General features: G+C 33.0%; 2 protein-coding genes across 2 annotated transcripts in view; both read left to right on the top strand.

Annotated features, from left to right (window-relative positions):
• Positions 1 to 2,250, top strand: part of LOC132739758 (uncharacterized) — a 19,694-nt gene extending 17,444 nt beyond the window's left edge. Inside the window, exons 8-9 of the mRNA XM_060727548.1 lie at positions 916 to 952; positions 2,072 to 2,250. Coding sequence (XP_060583531.1) covers positions 916 to 938 — 23 coding nt within the window. The 3' untranslated portion in view covers positions 939 to 952; positions 2,072 to 2,250. The remainder of the gene's footprint in view (positions 1 to 915; positions 953 to 2,071) is intronic.
• Positions 2,053 to 23,913, top strand: LOC132739760 (uncharacterized). The gene is made up of 10 exons (XM_060727550.1): positions 2,053 to 2,262; positions 4,475 to 4,601; positions 10,691 to 10,706; positions 11,162 to 11,235; positions 13,005 to 13,276; positions 16,241 to 16,398; positions 20,290 to 20,467; positions 21,103 to 21,208; positions 22,112 to 22,165; positions 23,618 to 23,913. The coding sequence occupies exons 1-10, from the start codon at positions 2,053 to 2,055 to the stop codon at positions 23,911 to 23,913; spliced, it is 1,491 nt and encodes a 496-aa protein (XP_060583533.1).

Below are 23,913 nucleotides of genomic sequence, written 5' to 3'. Positions count from 1 at the left end.
CTGATGTATTTGTGGGACTTGTGATTTTTGTAAATAAATTGTCAATATTGTCACAACTTGCCATAGCCCACCGTTGTATTTATTGGGGTCGTTTTGCAGCACGTTTGTAAGTGCTTTAAACCAAATTTAGGCAAAAGTGGCGTCCTCTCGTCAAACGTGAAGCAGAAGTGTTTTGCATAAAGGCAATGAATTGGCACCGTGTACGTGTAATAAGTTTGGAGAGTACCATTTGGGGCTCCCGACTCAGTTTTCTTTAGTGTTTCCAGTAAAACATTTCAGCCTAAAAAATTCAGTCATAAACTTAACGCCACAAAGCAAACGGCCATTTTTATCAACCGGGCTTCTGCGTCGAATACCTCCACCCGCCGAAATCGTTAGCACGAATCAATGTCAAATAAACTGTTATCAACATTATGTATTTATTTTTTACTTAAACTATAATTCCTTGTTATAATATTACAATTTATTACGATCAAGTAATAATAGTGAATTCCTTCTGTCCTGTTTATATTGGTATAGTTCCTATAAATAGCGCTGGCTTTGGTGGTTATAACTCTGTCTCAACCTCTCAAGATTTTGATTGGCCTGTGTACATTTTGTTACAATTACTTACCAATCAAATACCTAAGATTTGAATTTTAGCGTAGAGAATTTTTTTATACCTTGAACCGCTGGGAATGCAGACATACGCGACACTTGTCTAATATGTGTTTTTCAGATATATGGTCCTACAATAAGAAAATTATATAATTTAGACTTATTTATTTATTAGACTTATTTTGTTATCATTTTGTATAATTAGACTTTTATTTTCTTGTTTTTAGCGGTGATTTTACTGTATGCTTATTTTTGTTAAGAAATAGTTTTCTGAAGAAAAAAAAAATACATTACCGGTATCTATTTTCTCTTTTTCAGACTTGCCGGAGAAAAGACTGTGACAAAATAATAAGTGGTAAGCGTGGTTTTAATGGAAAACATTTTCTGCCTGTTTTACGAATTAGAAATAACATTAAACTTACAATACAAAAACTGTCATAAACTGTATCATTTTAGTCATTTTTCTGCTATATGACACAAGAAACAACAATATAATTCCATCAAAATTATAGTTTTAATTTGTCAGATGTAAACAGTGTGTCCGGCCATTTTGAAAACCGTATGTCATCATTTACCTCGCGGTAATGGTGTTTTATTTTAGTTTTTTCATGTTTCAGTTAAAATTTCTTTAAGTTATTTTGCATGATTTTAAATATAAAAGTATTTTTTACATTGTAACTCAAAATTTTATTTTTTCAACAAACAAGAACATTTAGAAAATGATGATTGTTTCAGACGTATGCACAATCTAAATGGACTATTGTTGTTCTTTTACAGAAGTTTGTAAAATAATGTTCCGTTTTACGTAAAATTCTATAGATTTAAATTATTTTTGCACAAAACCTTTGTTGTTAAGGTGTTTGGATAAAAATATGTCGATTCTGACCAATTATAACACTGGTCACATAAAATATGCCATTACCAGTGAGATAAATGATGACGCGGAATTAGTGATGTTGAGTATACTATGAAAAATAGATATGAAGTATTATGAAAAATAGAAGTCGACTATGGACGAATTCGATATAGTATCGGTTTTTGTTTCTTCTATGAAAATTAACGCACATAATTTTGAAGAAATACAGCGTTTTCATTGGATGACAAATAAAGCTGGACACTAAAAAGAAAAAAGTGCGAAATGAATATATCAGTTTTTCGTAATTTCCGTTCTGAAAATAGTTGATATGTGATATGCAAGAAAAAGAATCAAACACCGGCTGTCGATACATACAGGAATATCTAGCTCTCGACAGAGCCTCGTTACCGCCTAAAACTGTTACTCTCGAGCTAGATATTCCGGTCTGTACCGGCAGCCGGTGTAGATTCTTATATTCTAGCACCAGTGTATGCAAGACTAATTTGTAAATGGTCGAAAACAAAGTAATTGTAACAAACTATATAAAACAGTCACATACGTACACGTGTATGTTTCAGTTATAATAATAAGTATGATTAATGGATATTTTCGCTGCAGATGATGCTGATAATTATGGCATAGAATTTATAGTACCAACTTCTACAAGCACAAGCACAAAAATATTTCTAACAAACGCTAGCCCTACTATAAATGTTCATGTTAAAGTTTATGACAGTGATGGGACCCTAAAAGAAGAACCTGTTGTTTCTACTTCAAGTACATCGATGATTACGACCGCTCCAAGTAAAGTAAGTATTCTTCAAAGTGATTAAATACGTATGGTATGTATGAAATAAAGGTGTTTTACAGTTGTGCACACACACGCACAAACCGCACGCGCGCAGGCACGCGCATTCAGCAATTTCATATAATTTAATGAGCAAAATAGAAACACATCTGCTAGTATTCTATAGACAACGCTTTTAAGATTCTGATGTTAAAAGAGGAAATCAAAGAACCTAAAAGTAAAAAAAAAAGCTAACATGTTTTTGTTTTGTTTGTTTTACGGCTCACAATAATCTCGGGCGTTACAAACTTTAAGCAACATCAGATGTCAAAAGCACATCACTTGCTGGAGCAAAGAGATGCATAGACTCCAGAAATTCGAATCCATTCAGTCGCCTGTTCCGATCATGCGTTGACAAACGGCGGCAGCAATTCTGATGTCTCAACCCTTAATGGAAACCCCTCAGGCACCAACATAAGGTTTACAAAATATCCTATCACATAAAAACAAGAAAATAAGACTTCTACACGTTTTTGTGGTGACAGCATGCGTAGTTTTTAATGAAACTTAATTCTATTGTATATCAACTACTTATTTTTGTCAGGGACAAAATTTGTGATCAGATGTAATTGTCAGTTTTAAAAAATTTTGTAGCCTAACCTGTCCCCATCTGGGTGCCCAATGTCTCATGATTAGAACCCGAACCCGGGATTATCGGAATACGGTTCCGTGGCTCTGCCGACTGAGCTTTGCAGCTGCTCGCATATTTTCTCCCCGAATAAATGAACAGTTTAATACCGCGAAATAATCTGTACCATCACGTATATGTTTGTATACTTGAATGTTCTTTTCCAGATAACAGGTTGAATTACCTTTAAAATAAAAAAGAACCCACTTAGTTTTTTGGGAAGCCTCAGCATGGGTTTTTGCATTTGACCAGCATGATTGACTTTTACAATTTTTTGAAAAAAAACAAAACAAAACAAAACAAAAAACAAAACAAAAAACAACATTGTACTTTTGTAGTAAATTAGGAAATGTAATTAGAACATAATTGATTACCTTTATCAAATAATAAAATGTAAAAAATCTGTTTATTTTTAAAAGTGTTAAAATTTACTGGATTACTTTTTAACTAAGAAATGTAATGAAATATAATCGAATACTTTTAATACACTAGTGTTATAAGGTTGAAAAAAGTTTATCAGTCCCCTACCGGTTTAACTATAGGGGACTTAAGATTTACCCTCCGTCCATCTTGTCGGTCCCCCGTCCGTCCGTCTGCAAACATTTTGGGTTAAGGGGCAATATAACAGTAAAGAGAACAAAAGAGAAACAATAGGTTCATTCCGTGATCAAAAGGTTTTAGGGCTAGTAGCCCTTAAGAAAAACAAAGAAAATAACAAAGAAAATAGCCCCTAAAGCCAAAATGTTGGAACGTCCGTCCGTCCGTCCACATTACTGGATCCCGTGATAATGCAAAAAGTACTGAAAATAGTTTTATGAATGTCGATATATAGATAGATGGAAGTCTGGAAATTATGCACGTCTTCTTTTTTTCCTATGTTGAAAACTTTTGGTTGCGATGGCAACCAAATAGACTTAAACTATGGCAAATATAACAATATCTGTGATTACTCAAAAAAGTGCTGGAAACATTTTTATGAAACTTAATATATGGGTAGATGGCAGTATGGCGATATTATACATATCATTTTAATCTTGACCATAGGGGGTATATTGAGAGTGTCTTACCCACCAAGTGTCGGCGACCTCGTCAAGATTTCGTCGTATATAAACTACAACCGACTTATAGTTAGTTAGCCCCGTTAATTGAAATCGAGTGCATTTTTGAATAGGCGGAGTCCATTTAAAATTTAACGTATAAAATTAATACATACAGTTGAGTTGTATGGTAGATATTTCGGAAAATTAAAAAAAAAAATAGAGCGATTTCATTGGCAAACTGTAGAATGTTTTATGGTGGCTCTTTATGTATGATTCCTATTCATGTTAAATTCAAAATAACCCAATATATAGTAATACACATTTCACTGACCTTAAGGAATGTTAAAATAGTCTCCTGTTATTCACATTTAGGTATGGGTTTGTTTTAATATATAACTTTTTTTCAAATGTAGATACATAAAATGTATTATATTTATAATGTGAATATGTTACAAAAATTTGACTTAAATAAAATATGAGTTAATTAACTAACCATGTTTTTTCAGGTATTATTCATTAGAGCTACAGCTGAAATTTCAGTTTACGCAGTACATTACGGCAGTCCAAACGTTTATGGCTATTCTGTTATTCCCGTTGATGTCCTTGGTCCTAATTACCACGTGTTACCCAATGGTGAGTATTTCAACATTAAAGGAAATCCACTGCGGTTTTAAGCCTAAAAACATAAAATTTTGATTTTTTACATATATCTGCTTCGGCACTTAAAAACAGAACTGTATGCAAAAAATAATTAGGAAATATCATTAAAATACATTGTTAATCGTATTTCTTTTGCTATTCTTATCAATTCAGTGAAAAGCGTTGCAACGGTTATCAATTTTTTAGTGATATTTTACAATTGGAATAATTATTCTGGAACAAACGGAGTGAGAGGATGATCTGGAATTTTGCACACAAGTTGTAAGTCAATACCTACAGCAAATGGTACATTAATCTTGAAAAATTATTTCCAGTCCGTCATTTCAAAATACCTCAGTGGAGTCCCTTTAAATACTTTGGGTAATGGTGTGGAGAGAGCAGAGATTTCTTCAGCAGTGGTTGATTATAGACATGTAAATTTTGCCTATAACAATATGATATTTGATTGTTTATTTATGATCCAAGTGAATTTACCTTTTCTTTTTATGCCACCACAGGCAGCACCTGCGATGCGATGGCATATATAGCGATTTTATCTCTGTGTGTATTGGTGTGTGCGTGCGTGTGTATGTGTGTTACGTAGTTAAATTATAAAATCATCATTTCAATCAAACTTGCTAGAAATTTTCCATTGGTGACTTCGTTAAGCACTCCTCTACAAAAGCTTTACTCATTATCCCCTAGGGCTTTAAAATGCCATGCAGAGGTAGTTGGGGTTTTCTTTTATATAAACCTATATAATAAACAATTTTTTTAAAATCTTCACTTAAACTCCAATGACCAGATCAAGGATATATTGCATAACGCATCACCCTGTAGTCCTATTGGCCTCACTCCGAAGTTTAATAAGTTAATTTAGAAAAGCAAATAGGAAGAAAACAACATTAGAAACTACAAGGCACAGAGCTTAGATATTTGACATACAACAGTGCATAGAGGACCGCTACGAAAAATTTACAAATTCGCAGGCCTTTTGCATTAAAAATGTATTTGAAATGAAATAGTTTTCTTTCCCTAATTGAAAAATTACGAGGGATGATCGAAATGTATTGCTTTTTTCTATCTGGAGAATACGGGGGGTGAGGCAAAGCAGTTACTGTTTCTTTTTTCAAAAACGCCGAAACTATTGCGGAGGTATGAGCGGGGGTATTGTCATGTAGAAGACGATATGCTTAAAACCATTGACAGGGCGTCGTTTCTTATAATACTTTTTCAGTTTCTACGTCTTTGTATTACTTCCCAGTGATACTTTTGCCCTTTGTCACCTGCACTTTTATTGCAACTCCTTCACCAGAGAAGAAAATTGCATACAAAACCTTCTTTCCACTTAAAGACCGTTTGGCAATTATTGGGCGTTTGTTGTGTTTAGTGGTCCAGATTTTGTTGCAACTTTTCTGACGGGTTCAAAATAATGGACCAAAGTTTCATCACCTGTGACGACATTGGCAAACTGTTTTTTGCATTATTTTGGAAACATTTGAAGCAGCTTTTTGGCCACCTTAACCCGTTGCCTCTTTTGCTCATCGGTCAACAGATGTGGCACTCATCTAGCAGAAATCTTTCTGACTTTCAAATGCTTCTTTAAAATAAAGTGAACCGTTGATAGTGATATGCCTACCTTTCGTACAATATCACGAACTGTAAATCTGGCATCTCCGTCAATGATATCCTTTATTTTGGAAACGATTTCGTTGCGAGATGAGATTTTGGCCTACCTGATTTTAGTACATTTTTGATGCACTCTACACCAGACTCAAATTACTTTTTCCATCGTTAGACACACAAGAAGGCCCATAAGCAGTAGAGAGTTTAGTCATCAACTGCTTCAAAGAGCAACCCATTTTTGAGCGAGCTTTGATGTAAGCCCGTATTTCAATCTTTTTGTCGACGCTTCTACCAACCATTTTTACTACAGTGGTCAATGACTGCGTGTATTTAAATGGCAAATTGTATGTCTTGTAATTTTGTTGTGATTAATGCTTCCGGGGGATCACTTTGTTTCCAGATTTTTACACTTAGTCTAACATATACATTTATACACCGTTGTGTAGGTATTGAATAACCCTATACAGGTATGTATTGGTTTTTATCGTGTCCCGCGTGGATCACGATATAGAGGATAATAAGCAATTATTTTCGAACAGCCCTCGTATTTCTTTCATTCCTCAAACAAATTATGTTCTGGGAGTATATTGCGCCGCCTTTTGCCAGCGCTTGACTACATTTGCAGTAAATCAAATACAATCCCAATTTCATTTTGAGTGGTATTTAAATTTTAAATACTTATACTAGTTTGATGTATATGTATACTTAAGGACAATGAAAACGCACGCCCGCACTATATGCATTTTATTACATGAAAACAAAACACTAACGACTCCATTAGATATATATCATAACTTCAATACAAAAAGCAAACTTAACAACTGAAAATAATTCAAAATGTTTGAAATCAAATGTACAACAGTAAATCGAAGAACCTTAGGTGAAAATCCGAAAATTACATTTTTTCATCACAGTAATGCAAACTTAGCAAAGGCAAAAACCAAAATGAAAATCCAAAACAAAGTCACTCATAAATGTCTATTCGTAATGTCACCGTCGGGATCTTTAGAAACGACAATATCCTCCATCAGCGTCTCTTACAGATGTACATCGTCGCCTCATAGACTTTACGGTGCGGATAGTCGCCTGTGGAATCTGACGCTATTCGGCCTGTAGTGTAGTGATAAAACGCTGGTGAATCCGAGAAATTGTAGACCGATGGACACCAAAACGGTTGGCGCTTTGATAATACAAAATTTGATTGTAAGATAGACCAGACTGAATCTGTCCTAAATCTATCCAGCGGTTAATTTTTTGTAGAACCATTGCATACTATTTGCTAGCAAATCTTCAGTATTGTTTGAAATTAAGCACCTTTAATAGAGGAAAAGTGTGTATATGCAATTTCAATGTGAGTTTTTACTGACCATTGGCATAGTTTAATATTCATTTTCATAAGAATTTTAATTGCTCATTTGTGTCTAACATTTCTAGAAAGGTGTGAAATTAACAGATTAAAAAAATAAATAATTTCATTTCATTAAGTAACCATGAATTGATTAAATCTGTTTTCTGTTTTTCGGGTACTGTCTTTATCATGCAATAACTTCATTAAAATGCAATCATTTTTCATAACTTTGGTATCTAAATGACCGAAATGCATTCGGTGTTATGAAACTGTGAAAAAATATTTAAAAGAAATGAGCCGCGTCATGACAAAACCAACATAATGGGTTTGCGACCAGCATGGATCCAGACCAGCCTGCGCATCCGCGTCTGGTCAGGATCCATGCTGTTCGCTATCAGTTTATTTACTTGTTATGGGTCTGTAAGCGAACAGCATGGATTCTGATCAGACTGCGCGGATGCGCACGCTGGTCTGGATCCATGTTGGTCGCAACCCCATTATGTTGGTTTTGTCGTGACGCGGCTCAAATATATTTTCCTTGTTAAAATGCAATTATCCCGACCGTGCGTTTTCATTGTCCTTAAGTATATTTTATAAAAAGGGAAAAGATTTCTAGGTAGCTATTTAACTGGTTACTTACACGTGTTTTGTTTAAGTATACAGTATATAAGATACCATAGCGATAGTTGCGTTGTGTTTATGTTTAAAATTAAAGTTATAGTAAAATTGTCACTAAAATACCAAGGGTTACAGTATGGCTTAAACAGTTTTTCAGCCACTAAAATATGCATGTACATTACATACAACATGGAGGATAAACACAAATACCACGTGATTACTTTTTATTAATTTTTGAAATGAATATAGAAACAAGTATTAAAATACTTATAGTAATTCATTCCCCTAGTTGTTGGAAAAAAAGAGACTGAAATGTAATCAAAAGGGTATATAGATGTAATAAGAATATCTATAATAAGGTATTGTTGCTACATCGCTTGCTACGACACCGAATGCCGACAATAAAGTCTTTGAAAAGTCATTGGACAATGTAGAGTGGATAACTGTACTTGTCTTTAAATATCAAAAGTATACGACAATATAGAAGGTAGTACGAAAGACGGGCGGTGACATTGTAAATTTATGAATTCAGTGGCTATTTCAACATCACGAGTTCACGAAGCGCATATTGTGAAGTTATAAAAGAGAATTCGTCGCATTTACTGTGATTTCAATTATTGATAGATATGTTTGGATGACAATTTAGCCGATGAATGATTCTTTTGTTTGTAAGTCAGTGTTGAGTGATGATGCAGTAGTGTGAGGTGTATCAACAATAAGATAGTGTCATGAAGAAAGAGACGTGTGCTTGAATAGAGAATTGAAACTATGTTATTTGAAGAGGAAGAGACCAATAATTGAACCTTGTGAGACATCAGCTTCAAAGAGGCACCGATGAGATTAAGAGGTTGCTAAAATGACTTGCTTCTGTCTATTTTAAAATATGAGTAGAAATACTAAAGTACTGTTCCGTGAAAACCAATAGATGGAAGTTTACTTATAAGACCTTTATGCAAGACACGGTCAAATGCATTCGAGATGTCACAAAAACACATTTCTTATTTCTTTGCCTCCATCAAAGGCTTTACAAATTTTATTGTATATAGGGATTATTGGTGTTTGAACCTCCATTAATAAATCCAGATTGAAAAAAGAGAGTATTTTACTTTGAATAATAAAGTTGTAAACATCTATGGACACAACGATTCATTTGTTTCACGACAGTAAAGAAAGGAGATTGACTTTAGTTTCAAGGGTTAGAATAATCAGACTTTAATAAAGACAGGAGTGGTGTGTGCTATTTCCTTTCTTTTTTCACCAGGTGCGTACAACAGAGACAATACTTTGTTGAAGAAAAGAGAAAGTTGGTAAGCAAGTTCAATTGGTGTTTCTTTTTAGATGCCGAGGACCGAGTCATAATCCAGACCAGATGCTTTGAATGGAATAATATTATATAGGATGGTATCTTTTACTTCTTGCGATGATAACGTAATGTTGTTGTAAGATACAGATATGCAGATAGTGCGGGGTTTAGAGGAGGGCGTTCTTTATTTATATACTGCTTGATTGTTGTCTGAAAAAAATTGTTAAGTAGATTGCCCTTGTCTTGGTATGCTGTTGCCTGAAAGATGTGTACATAAAGTGTTAGTTGTTAGTATAGGGTCACCAGTCTTAGTGAATTAAAGGATTGTATTTGATATTTTAACACCATTGTTTCGACTTATTGTGTAATCATTGATTTTATCTACAAATTTCTGTTTTGGTGGGCTAACGTTATCTACCATATTTTAATGTTTACTCTTTTCTCTTTATTCAGAACTTTCTGACCAATTATAAAGTGTAGTTTTACGTTTGTAATATGTTGTTAAGACGTTTTCGAGTATGAGCTAGTTGTCTTACATTGGAATTGTACATGTACCATAGAACACCATTTGAGCCAATAGTTACATATTTGTAATCTATTGTTTCTCAAGCGACGTTTAGAATTAATTTTGTAATTTGCATCGTTAGAAGACCAGGATCATTACTAGATAATAAATGTTCTCAATTTTTTCCAGTAAGTTACATATTTCTAGATCAAGCGGAGTCACCTTGATCACTCTTTCAGATATGTACGTCCATCAAAAGATATGTTTTTTTAATTTTTGTTTTGGGATTTTTCTTTTGGGATAATGCCAATAGGACGGCGATAGATATCTAATGCGATGAGGTACAAAGGGATCAGTTACAAAACTTGCGAGGATATTATTTATAATTTTATCTTAAAAAAATAAACAAACAAAAGATCGGTAACCAAACAAGATGTTCTGGCGATATATATGTAAATAGTCTGCAATAGTTTGATGCATGTTATATGAAGTTATTAAGTTTTGTATCTCTGATTTTTTATGAAGCAAATTGCAGTGAAAGTCTCCTGAAATGAATGTTTGTTTCATATGCTCTATCAGCGCTTTCTTCTTATAGTGACTAAAACGTAGTTATTGCCAGCGTTCGGGGGTTAAAAAATTCACCGATTAAAGATTTTTAATTTTTCTGTGTGATGTCAATCCAGAGAGTCGCTGGATCGGGTAAAGATAAATCATCATCACGGACTGTCCCAGTTAGACTATGCTTTCGATAAATTTCGACATCACCAACAGCTCTATTACATAGAACACAACGTAAATGAGTTCTTAAACTTGGTATTTTATTTTCATGGTTTTCAATATGAGGGGATTTTAAGAGAAAATAATAATATCATGAGGTTGTTATTTAATTTCTAGTATGTCTATAGCCTTAGGGGAAAGGCTTTGTAAGTTAAGGTGCATAATGCTTGTGTTTCTCTGAATGCTGTCATCACAGTCCTAATGACGAGATGTTTTTGGAAGGCGATGTTTTCAGTAAACCGAGATTGGATGGTAAATGTATTATGATGTATACATTTTTATCCTAGCATTTTGCACTAAATTCTTGCTTATTTCCTTGCATTTTGTCAGAAAGCTGTACATGTAGTTATTATTTTTTTTTCCTATCTATTTTACAGAGGAGATGTACGTCCTATTCATTCGCAGAATATTTCTTCACATAAGACTGTTATAGAGACAAAACCTTATAAAGGTAATAACAGTTTGTTCTAAGACTTATATTTTACCGGTGTTCGAACTTATATTTTTTAAAATAAATGATATACTTCTTTATCGTCTTCGGTAATTCTAAGTCAATGTTTATAGAATTAGTTCTGTTAAACATCTTATGTTGTCATACTCACTGCTTTTTTAGAAAATTACAATAATCTAGGCAATTTAATGGGTTCGAAGTACTGCATATCTTAGCCCCATCAGGTTAATTGGTTTGATCCTTGGTATTGACACCCTTGGTTATCCAATATCATCATTCTTTTTTCGGCGCCATTTGTCTTAAACTGTTTAACCAAACAAAACAACACTTTACGGTATAATGGTTTATACTTTGAAATATTATTGTTTATCTTTGGGGATAATAACCAATTCCAGCAAAACAAATAAAGGATCTTCATTTTCTTTTCTTTAAATACGGAATTTATTTTCATCAAGACTTAGTGGTATATAAAGTAGAATTTCAAGAGTCACTGTAGCTCGTGTGAAATATCATGATTTTCTTACCACGAGATGAAAATGAAAAAAAAAAAAAAAAAAAAAAAAAAAAAAAAAAAAAAAAAACGATTATAGAAAAAAATGGTAAATTTTCTTTTTATTAAATATTTTTTCCATGTATTTACCTTACGATTATAAAGATGGCTTAGTTTTAGAGGACAAAAGTCCGATAAGAACCCAGAGTAAATACGGAAAATATGTTTTATTGCAGTGAAAAAAGTTTACAGTGAAAATAAGAAAATTGAAAATATTCATTTTATTTAACACAACTTCTTAATTATATTTCATTTCTATGTAAATGTATATAAGTTTTAAGATATTTCTATAGTACACACAACAAGAATAAATCCGTTTGAAATAAATCTTCATAGATAAGGTCAATGTCGGTGAAGGTAGGGTAAGGTTCACTCAAGTAATGCATGATTTAAGCGTAATTATATTGAATGAATCCGTAAACACCATCGAAGAAATCCTATTCGTAAAAACGTCTTTTAATAGCATCTATTGACACGTTTTGATTATATAAGCCTTTGTTTAGAGCAAAATGATTATCTATTTCTATGAAAACAAATACTAATTGACTTAAGTGTTCATAGAACTGATAGGATCATCAAAAATGTTGATTCGTGAACATAGTGCATAAGCGGATATTTATGCGTCACAAACATTTTTCTAATGTCAAAAAGTGGACTTTTTGTGTGCGGAAATATTTGCGAAAACATGTTTTTTAATTCAATGCTGTTTATTTCAGTGATATCATTAATTAAGCAGGTACTTGTTAAGAATATGCTGTTATTGTAATCCTTCTATTCAGTTGTTAAATATATTTATTATTTATATAATTGTTTGAAATATATATTGTTAGTATGATAAAGAACCTGATGACAAATTTTCTTTGTCATATTTTGAAATATTTTTTTTTGCTATTTGTATTATTTACACGTATTTTGTTTCATTAAAACATTTGTGATTTGTTATGACCAAACTTTAAAACAAACAAGCAATGTGAAATAAAATCTCACTACCTGAACAGTCAATCTTATTCATGAAAGATGCTGTATAAACACGTGTTTTTAAATTATAGAAGAAAGCCTGTCTGAAAAGAAATAATTTTTGCGCGATCAAATATTTGCGAATAATTTCAATTAGCAAAAATTGCAAATATTTCCACGTCGCAAAATTAACCACTTTAACAGTACCCTTTTCATTGTTATATCATGTCTGGTCTGTAATCATCTTTCTTCATCATTTCAGTAACTTCAGCAGATCAATACCTGTTCCAAGAAGGTCGTCCACGCGCTGTGTTTTGCGGTACAAGCAATTATTTGGTTCAGATTCCACCTCGCGAGAGTCTGGGAACTCAGCATTTCATTCCTGAAATAGACATTGCATTCGACGAAGAGGCAGAGATCCGTCTAGTCGCCAGTGAGGACAGTACAGTTGTAACAATACGCGGGAATTATGATAATCTAGACACAATCGAACTTAATGGGAATGGGTATACACGGAAAGTCGTTCCAGATATGGTATGGTCATCAGTAAACAATATTAAACTGCTATTTTTTGCATTATGGCATCATATATACCTTTGAATCACTTTAGAAAATAAAAAAATCATGTAAATATTATACGAACTATGTTTAGTGCAGCCAATAATGCTTGTGCATGAATAGGTTCAATCACACCAAACCTGAGATATTTTCAATTTTGCCGTTTTGGAATTTCTTTAGGGATTCTTGTTTTCTCTGTTTTATAATCTAACGCGTCCGGGATTTGTCTTGTCCTTTTAACTGCTTTTGTTTGGTATCCTGCTCGGCTCCTTGCAGGTGGTCCCGTGTTGCTGGGACGTATGACGGTTGCGTTCATTGAACGCCGGCTTTCCCTGTTGGTCTTGTTTTTCATATTTTACGAGCTCTGTTTTAGAAAGCATATACTCTGTTTTAATCATAGTCCAAAACAGATCACTCATATCATTACACTGAAAAATAATCCGTACTCTGTATTTTATTTTAATATCATTTACATGATAAATCAAGTCTTGAAGAATAGAAGATCTGTTTAAAGGCACATTATGTCTAAAAATTACGTATTTTCAAAGAAAAAATTCTTTAGAAATGTCAAACATGTCTTTAATAAAGTTTAGGTGATTGATTAATTGCATGTTAAATGTTTTCGGCTCCAAAAGTAGCGCTGAACATGCAGTTATATGTCGTAAAGGTACTGAAATATCAACAAATTAGTATACTGACATACGTGCAAATACTTATTTACTTTTATTCTTCCAATTGCCTACAGAACTAAAGATGCAAAATATTGTTCATGTATATAGCAAATTAATATGTTATTGGAAACTATACTCAACAACAATAGAAACCTGATACTTTATTTCTTTTAAATTATTTTTAATTTGTGATTTAAATCAAAACATGTGTAGTGAGTATTCGTGTACTTTAGATACACTATACAATAACGTTTTTTTGTTTTGACCGCGTATTGTTAGTAGAATGCAGCTAAGCGTAAAATTTTAGTTTTTGCACGTGAACCCCGGGCATGCTGAACGACGTCAGATAGACCGTGATATAAGGCACTATACATGTGTTCAGTAACAATTTAGTGTTAATCACACCTAAAGTTGATATCTTTCATAATGCCAATCAGAAGCAGAGAGAAATCAAGCAATATGAATGCTGCTGGGTGGGGCATTTGTTGTTGACGTGAGTAGATTGTTTACCTGCAGTCGCAACACAGTTCATGAACTTATAAGACGCTATAGACTTACAGGTGATGTGCACGATTGTAAAAGGCCAGGTAGGCCAAAGGCAACTACCCAAAGGGACGACCGGGCAATTGTTTTAACTCACTTACGTGACAGGTTCAGACTGGCGACCTTGACCGCGCCTGCGTTTAACGTAACTGTACAAACCATTCGCGATCGGGTGCGCGCATAACAACGCCCGAATAGAGCGCAACGCCCATATACCGCCGGTATTCTCACTTTACGCCATCGTCAGGCCCGTATTAGGTGGTCACGTGCGCACCGTCACTGGCGGCGCGTGACTGGAATACTTTCCTGTTTTCAGAGGAGTCTCGTTACAATCTCAGTCATGCCGACGGCCGTGTAAGAATTTTCCGTCGAAAGGGCAAAAGGTTTGCACCTGTCTGTGTTAGAAAGCAAGATCGATTCGGCGGTGGAAGCTTCATGGTATTGGGCGGGATAATGGGTGAAAGTCCCGGCTTATTGTTATACAAGGCAACTTAAACGCCCAGAGATACATTTACGAAGTCTTGAATGCCGAGGCTATTCCGTTTATGCAAAGAAACGGTCCGTTGTGTTTCAACAAGACAACGCCCGTCCTCACACGGCCAGGATAACTCGCGCTCGCTTAGCTGCAGCCAACGTCAATACCTTGCAATGGCCAGCAATGTCTGCATATATGAATCCATATAGAGCATATCTGGTATGTGCTTGGCAGAAATGTCCGACGACATCACGCCCCACAGAATATCCTCCAAATGCATTGATAGCGGAATGTAACAATCTTCCAAATAACCTTGTTCAACGTTTCGTCAATTCTATACGTCGACGCGTTGACGCACTACTTGGAGCCAGAGGTGGCCACAACCGATATTACATTAAATGAAAAAATCGCATACATTTCAAAACCGTTAATTAAATTATTAAAACCTATCTGCACGTAGTCAAAACGTTGAAGCCACAAAATTGATAAAATATTAATTAAATTTTACACTTTCCATATAACTAGTGTAATTTAACATACTTAAACATAATTAATAAACAACAAAATGCATATCAATGTTGTGCATGCATCTCTTTTTCATGCCCAACATTTGTTTTTACATTTCCGTCATCGATTCCTGCAAATAATAATAAAATATACACGGTCAGGTTTCTACCAAAAATAAACAGTTTTTAGAAATGAAAAAGATATTTCTGAGACATATTCTGAGTAAAGGGGATGTGTTGGAATCATGTCCAAATTTAATATGAAGCTCAAATAAAGATCTATCAATATTGTAAGTTCCAAAAGCATTATTTGTTAAGATATTACCGAGTTAACATTTTATGTAAATAAAGGGAGGTAATCTGAAATTTATTTTCTATAAAGTCTAATCCAAATTTTTAAATAAGAAAGGAATGCATATATTTTAATGATTACATATATAATAATGCGTATTAACATTTGCAATACATATTTAACATATTTCTAGATGTTTGAAAATTGGTAAAGAAAGAATAATTATATACATATATAAAATTTCACAGAAGTGTTGTTACATTAGTGTTGTTACATCCTTAATTACAACATACATGATCTTTAAAGTATTTGTTTATCTATATATCTATCTATATATCTAACGTATATGATCACTACACTTCGAATGTAAAATACTTCGTTCTTATAAACACCACGTGTACTCGTAAGTCCCTTTGTCTTAGCATAATATTAACAGTTTGTTTTATTCTTCAGGTTTACAACATTTCATCAACGAAACCTATTTTAGTGCTACTCCAGATAAAAGATTATCTCTGGACGTCTGTTATTGCTATCCCTCCAGTGAGACAATATAAAACAGAGCACCATTTTCATAACTTGTATGTCGACCAGACGTTTCAACCACAATCAAGGTAAGATTCCATTATCTAGATAAAGTTAGTTGCAAGTTAGCGGCATATTGGCAAAGCGGCGTAAAGCTCATATGGCCCAACTCCCATCAGAATTGCAGCCATCTTTTATCTTTGTTTGATCGTAAGAAGCCACTAAATTGGTTCAAATAACTGGAGTCTATGCAACTCTCAGCTCCAGCAGGTGAGTAGGTTTTGACTCAAGGTATTGCTGACCATTCTCCTACTTAGGAACCTAACTACAAAAATCCCTATGATTTATCAAATTTATGGGCTGTTTTCAAAGTTTCGCACAATGTTCTCAAAAGTATTTTAAATGATTTTAAATACTTTCACCGTGTAGATTTGATTTTATTAGACTTTAAATACATCAGGTTTCATATTCGATATTAGATTTAGCACTATTTAAAACTATTCAAAGCGGAGGTAATGCATTAGGAATGTCGAAACTAAAAACGCATGGCAAGTTTGCTCGGCAGAATATTGATTTATATTATATTTGCGGGCTTTGTTGATTTAATTCATAATGACTTTATAATATAATTTTTTTCCTATCAATATGTTAAAATAAGTGAAACAATACGTTCAAATAGTTTCATGTTAAGATCTAGCTGTAAATATTAGTAAGTAGTAAATACACCGCCTTAAAGTTCACAAATATCCTAACATAGGTCACAATATGTCCATATTTCGTATAGATAGTATAGTCAGCTCGATCTTGCAAACGTCATACAAAATTATTATATATATCATACAAAATTATATATATATATAGATACAAGGATTGTTAATATGCATACATTTCTTAAACCTATAATACATAGAGGATATTTGTTTGTTTGTGTGTAAGATGAAATTTTATATCATCGAGTGGGCTTAAAAACAGTATTCTCACGACTGACGTAGCCACGAGTGATAATACTGTTTTAAAAGTTCACGAGATGAAATAAAATTACAACTTACACAATAAACAAACAAATTTTCTTTTTTTATTTTAGTCAAAAAAAATAAGTTAAAACGAAATTTCCTTTATATTTATTTAAAATATTAAAATCTGTTTTACCCACTGGTAGCCTCTATTAGTCGAATTTCTCATGAAATACAAGAAGTACTGAAAAATAAGTTCAACAATCAATGTTTAGTGGCGGTGATATCATTCATGTTATTAAACAATATGAATAATCGTTTGTTTTAATTATTAAAATAACAAATGTAGTAAAAGAAAAAGTCTCACCATCCGACCTTTTTTCCGTTACTTACAGAGAATTTATATTATACCTGACTTTGTTAAATGTAAGCGGCCGCCATTTTTAAAAGTTGTGTATTTCATTGGAGGAAACTAATTGTGTTTGATTCAGAGGGATATCATTTGGAATTGTTAGTCATATATCTTTTTAAAAGAAAGAAAACTTTTTTGAGGATTGTTACAGACAATAAATAAGTGTTGACAGATGTGTAAACATTCAAAAGGCGGCTATGAAATTGGCCTTACGAACGCTGGGTTGTTTACTTATTCTTCGGGCTGTTGGCTGCCATTGCTTTTCAAGTTTTTATATGGCATTAGGCACTTATTGCTCGTATGATACTTAAATATGCCCAAATTTCATCAAGAGGAGTTTTGCATGTGGAAGGAATTGTATTTTTCAGACTGTAAAAATAAAACAAAAAATTTAGGCGATTGATAATTTGAATGAATTGAAGTTTAACTTAGTTTTCTTTTCTATTACTTTTGAAATTCAAGTTATTTATCAAGTTTAGCTTTTCGTTTCTCAGAATATCAGAATTACAATATCAGAATTGTCAGAGGAACCACATGGGGAAAATTAAAAAACTGTAGTTTCATCTTCGGAAAGTGTGAAATTATATTTTGATAATTTCCACTCTGACATTAATTTATCAGATATGATTTTCACGGATAAATCAGTAACCCACTGAAAGCATAAAATAAAGTTATGAATTCATATCTTTGAAACATGTAGATAGGATGATGCTTTACCAGAAATTGAGCTAGTTTCCATAATTTTATCATGATTTACGCATTGATATTAAATATTGTTTGACAAAATTGACCAGATACCCATTAATATTCGTGAGCTTTTCGTTAGTTTTCGTAATTTGTTATGACTTTCGAGAGAATTAATGCTGACAAAGGAATTGTGACCACACAGTTGCAAGTTTGAATTCTGGACAAAGTTTTGTCTTTTTAGCTTAAATATTCATGAACTGCATTTTTGCATCTGTTAATTCATGTGTTGATTGAGTAATAAAAAGAGTACCAAAACATAAGTATAAATCAGATTGCTAAGTGTTTTCTCTTGTTTCATAGGCAAACGTTTAAAAAAACATGTTCCCTTACGCCACAATATGAAACCCAAGCAAAAAGTAAACAAATGAACGAGCAACGAGACAAAAAATGAGCCAATCAACGAGCAGGATGTCTAACGTTATCCCCGACAGACAGTGCAGTAACTTGAGTTCGTGTAACCAAAACCTGCAGTACAGTTAACGCACTGTGCATGTTTGGGTATACGATTTAACTCTGACACATTTCCAACAGAAAGGTCTGAAAACTCTGATACCACTGTGTGTTTCATATCAACCTCTTATTTACATTTCATTCTCATTCTTATGAATGTAATTTTTTTCAATTCATTAATTTTAATATGTTATTGTACAATAAGTGCTATGCAAGCATAAACAGTGGTCAAGTTTTGCAAAACATAAATGAAATCACATAAAAAACATGATTTTTGTATTCGAACCTGCTTGTAATTTTTAATTTGAAACTAACGTAAAGTCTTATACCTCTTCACCAAAACAAGTAAGTCAAGTGTTATGCTGGTAATTCTAAGTCACGCGTCTATTACTGTACCATACATCAAAATGCGTACGGTTTACTTCGGCATCCGATACATGTAATTATCGTCGAAAAGTCATTATATATATTCAAATGTCTCAGGTCAATATTGCCACATAATAATAGCAAATTCTAGACAGTTAAATCCATCAGTACGAAGCGAAAGCTAAAGTTGTAAGTACGATTGCAATAGCATGTTCGCAAGTTCAAATCTTCGACTTAAATTTTTTTCTCTAGATCTTTTTTCTTTAAATTATATGCAAAAATAGTTGATAAATCATTTCGTTTAATTTCAGTTGTTGTTTTTTTATTTATTTCATTAAATGTATGTAATGTTTCATACTTTCAATAGTTGGACTGGAGTCGTACAATAAGCACAAAACATAGTGACCAAGTTTTACAGCATATTAGTATTAAAAAAATGTTGAATTAAGGTTTAAACATATTAAATTCAATTTTAAACTGATTTTCTTAACTCTTTTTCACTGAGGCTAGATAGGCAGGTTTTATGTTAGAAACTTTAAGTTATGCTTGTGTCATAGTTTATGTACCTGTCTGTTGAAAATGTGTAAACTCGTATACATATACATGCACAGTGTTAACTGGGGTGCAGGTATTAGTTACCCGCACTCCAAACCATGCCTATTGATTGGCTCATTTTTGCTGGGGTTTACTTATTTTGACGACAGATAAAGGGAAGCGATATAAATATCATATCCAGATGCTCCTTCATTTGTTACTTTTCTCTGGGCTTTCATATTGTCATAACAAGGAACGTGTTTTTATTTTTGTCTATGATACAAAGAGAAAGAACATCAAAACACTATACTCGGGGGCTACCCCCCCCCCCCCCCCCTCGTACAAATCGTATACAAGTCTCGTTAAGCCATATTTACTTTTGTGTCCGATAATTATCGACAAAAGGTCATTGAATATTCAAATGTCTCAGTTCAATATTGCCAGACAATATAAATGTTAAAAGATGTTAAGAATAATGCATGATGATTTTTATCCTTTTTATTACACGAAATAACAAGAAATGCGATTGATGAAAATGGTGCAGTTATCCCTCAGGTACTAATCTTGCCTGCTGCCAATACAATTTCACAACCCGGTCCAAGTAAAACGTTTGTTCTAGACTTATACTTTACTGTTGAAATGACGTCTCCAGGCAAACTGTTTGTTCCCGGAAATGTGATGTACACTAGTAAGAAGGTTTGTGTAAATTTTAGATCGATCTTTAATTTGTCGAACATTTGTAGTGCGTTTTGTTTCTAAATGTCATCGTATAATCAGTTGGTTATCGTTTTTAAAAATGTTTTGTTATTATTCTTTGATATCTTGTTAGTCATTAATGTCTTGTTGTTCTGTTCGTCGTGCTTTATACCTTGTTGATGTTAAATGGTTCTATTTCTATAATATATTGTTGTTCTATAATATCACGTCCTTAAATATTGTCTTGTTAGTCTATGGTATCAAGTTGTTCTATTATGTTATTATGTTTTTTTTCATTCTTTACTGTTTTGTTGCTCTATAATGTTTAGTTGTTTATTGTATGCTGTTGTTCTAAAACGTATTGCAGTTTTAATGTCTTAATTTTCTAACATTTGTAAATGTTTTATCATGTGTTCTTATGTCTAGTTGCTAATTGCGTAGGTTCAGACCCTGTCAGGGCAAGTCGTTGTTTCCTTGTTATTATCTTATTTCTTGTTGTTCTATGATGTGCTGTTGTTATATATACTTTTTGTTATTATCTTATTTCTTGTTGTTCTATTATGACGCATCATTGCGAAGAATATTCTTAGATAAATCAATATCTTTTATATCGCCATTGATTTCTTTTTTTAAAGGTGTGCACAATAACTAAAGGTGTACCGGGTGACAACATTGACAACGATTGTGATGGTCTTGTTGACGAGGAACAGTGTACGGTCGATATTATACCTGGTGAAATAGGTAAATATGGTCACCTTCTTTTGTAACACTTACTTGCTTCAAGTCTATCTCCTTATACATACAACCCAAATGGATCACAAATGTGGACAAATCGTCTCGTTTATTAGGTTATGCTTTAAAATATCTTATAGAATGCGCGTTTAAGTACCACAGACTTATGTTACAATAAAATACTTGATTATTCTGTACCCTATTTCATCCAAAATATGATTTGATAAATATACTGATCACTTATCAAACAAACTAACGCACTCCAGTTAACGCACTTTGCATGGATGTGAATTCGATTTAACTCTGACACATTCAACTGAAAAGACCTAAAATATGATACAAGGGCTCTAAACCATGGGTAACCGGCGATGAGTTTGTACGGAATTGTGCATTTGAATGACAAAATATATTAAATCTAATGTGGTACTGTGCCCGAGATCTGCGCAGACAATGTTTATTTTTCAAAAAATACTTAATTTACATGTTTAGTTTGTTTGACTTTGTTTGAGAGCTATTATATAATAACAAATATTGAATAGGACTTAACACATAAGATGTTTTATGCTCAAACTGGATGTATGAAAATATTAATAATTGCTACACAGTCCCTTTAAAAAGGTAAACTAAACATGTTTTGAGTACACATATAGTATTATGTAAAACGTTCAATACACAACATGTGAGTTAGTATGAATACATAGTGTAATGGAAAAACAATAACAACAAACTGGCAGTCTATATAAACAATGGCCAACTTCACTGAACTAGAAATTGGGGATGCACCTTTCCATACGCAGTTTGTGTATTATGTAATTCAAAGTAGTCATATTCAGTAAGAATTTGATAGATTTCAATAAATTTCTGCACTACACAATATTTTACTGAAAGATTATAAACATGTTTATATTACAGACGCTGACATAGATGGCGCTCTGAATGAAGACTGTGCAAATGGGACAACTCCAAGTATGTTTCTTTATTATTATAATACTTATGAATGAAATATTGAGAAATATTGATAAAAAATATATGCGTATTTTAATTTTCCGTATTTTCACTGAAAAAACATTTTTTTCACTACAGTCAAACATATTTTTTCGTTTTTTTCAATGGTGGTCTTGGCAGTTTTTCTTCTAAATTTTGCCAGTAGACAAAATTTAAGGAAAATTGTTTGAAATTGTAATGTCAAAATAGAGAAAAAATGTATATGATAAACAGATTTTTATTTTTTTTAATCTATTAATATAGGATTCATTTTCATTATGATATCATAATTATTATGTTTCACTCATGGCTACCGCAACTTATGAAAAATTAATATTGGATGAAAATAAATCGTGTACTGATAGAAAAAAATATAATACATATTTGAACAAAATACAGGTAGGTACATGATGTTTTAAATAATACTATATCAAGAATGGTTGTTTCATTTTTTCTGAACCCGAATGTAAACATTACAAATATTAAAACAGTAACCGTCACATGCATGCACGTTTACTTGAATTACTAATTGAAACTATAAACATGTTTTGCCTTGTACGACAATAGAAGTAAATAATCAACGGCAGTTCACTGTTAACAATTCGTCTTGACGTTGTTGCTTTAATAAGATGGTTTAAAGCATTTGATAAAAATGTTTTCCTTTAGTCAACCTTGTTAAAATATAGTTAACCTATTCATACAATGCTATTTTATACTCACAATGACTTTAATAGACGATATTCTTTAACAGAGAAAATTCCTCTCTGAAAGTCTTGTCACAATCTGATTAAAATCAGCTCCAAATTAAGATCTGACGATAAACAATAGATGTCACATTCAGCCAGTCATCGGCGAGCTTTCACAATTTTTGATTTCTAATTTTAACCGCTGGAAAACCAATACTGAGTCGGTTTCACGATTTCGGGAACTTCAAAATATTTGTTTTCAATAGTAGCAAAAATCAAGAATTTGTTTTACTTCCGCGCACGACGAAATTTTGATATTTCTTCAAATGCCTATCTGTAAAAAACCCTTTTGCTTGCATGGCTAAATATAGCTTTCTCGGGAAATCCGAATCATAATGAAGGTGAAAATATACGGCGAATATAAGATCTACCTGTAAGAAATTAGTAGATCTGCACTTTAGTCAGATTGGTCTAGACGTAGTATGCACTGTGTATGACTAACGTAAAAAATGTTTGTCCTACAAACTAAAATATGGAAGAAATGTCAAATTATTATTGACAACTTGCAAGACGAAATGTAGATGATGATTTTGTAAAATATAGAAACATCGTGATGCAGTTTTTGTTTAATAATCCAGTCGTATTACTGTATGCATTATCATATCATTAAACGAAACACGCACAACAAATCATCTGTTGTTACTTAACACACAGTACCACCGTTTTTTATTATCTCTATTTCACACAGAGCCTGTGACGTCATTTAAACTTCCACTATCTGAGGAAACAATCGATTGCCCAACTACTAGTTCTACTACTGAGGAACCCACAAATACCGAAGGAAATGCTGCAGATAATAGGCCTAGAATTGTTATAGACAATGGTGTTTCACATGATATTAATCCGCCGACATCTTTCCCGCCAAAAGCCATCCAGTATGGCGAAGGACCTTCTTACACACCGTTAGCAAGTTCTGGAGGAAGTATCAACATGTTTAGTTCATCCTCAACTACGCCAAGCCCAGGATCAACTGCAGGTATTTAA

This window comes from Ruditapes philippinarum, unplaced genomic scaffold (assembly GCF_026571515.1).
Source record: "Ruditapes philippinarum isolate M1 unplaced genomic scaffold, ASM2657151v2 ctg10009_1_1_1_1, whole genome shotgun sequence".
Classification (NCBI taxonomy): domain Eukaryota; kingdom Metazoa; phylum Mollusca; class Bivalvia; order Venerida; family Veneridae; genus Ruditapes; species Ruditapes philippinarum.
Note: the sequence above shows the minus strand (reverse complement) of the source record. Positions and strands in the feature narration are given on the sequence as shown.

Bases quoted from the DNA above. Each gene is read 5' to 3' on its own strand.
- LOC132739760 (XM_060727550.1), top strand. From the start codon at position 2,053: ATGGATATTTTCGCTGCAGATGATGCTGATAATTATGGCATAGAATTT. The intron at 21,209-22,111 runs GTAAATATGGTC...TTTATATTACAG, and splicing joins TATTATACCTGGTGAAATAG to ACGCTGACATAGATGGCGCT. The intron at 22,166-23,617 runs GTATGTTTCTTT...TATTTCACACAG, and splicing joins TGCAAATGGGACAACTCCAA to AGCCTGTGACGTCATTTAAA.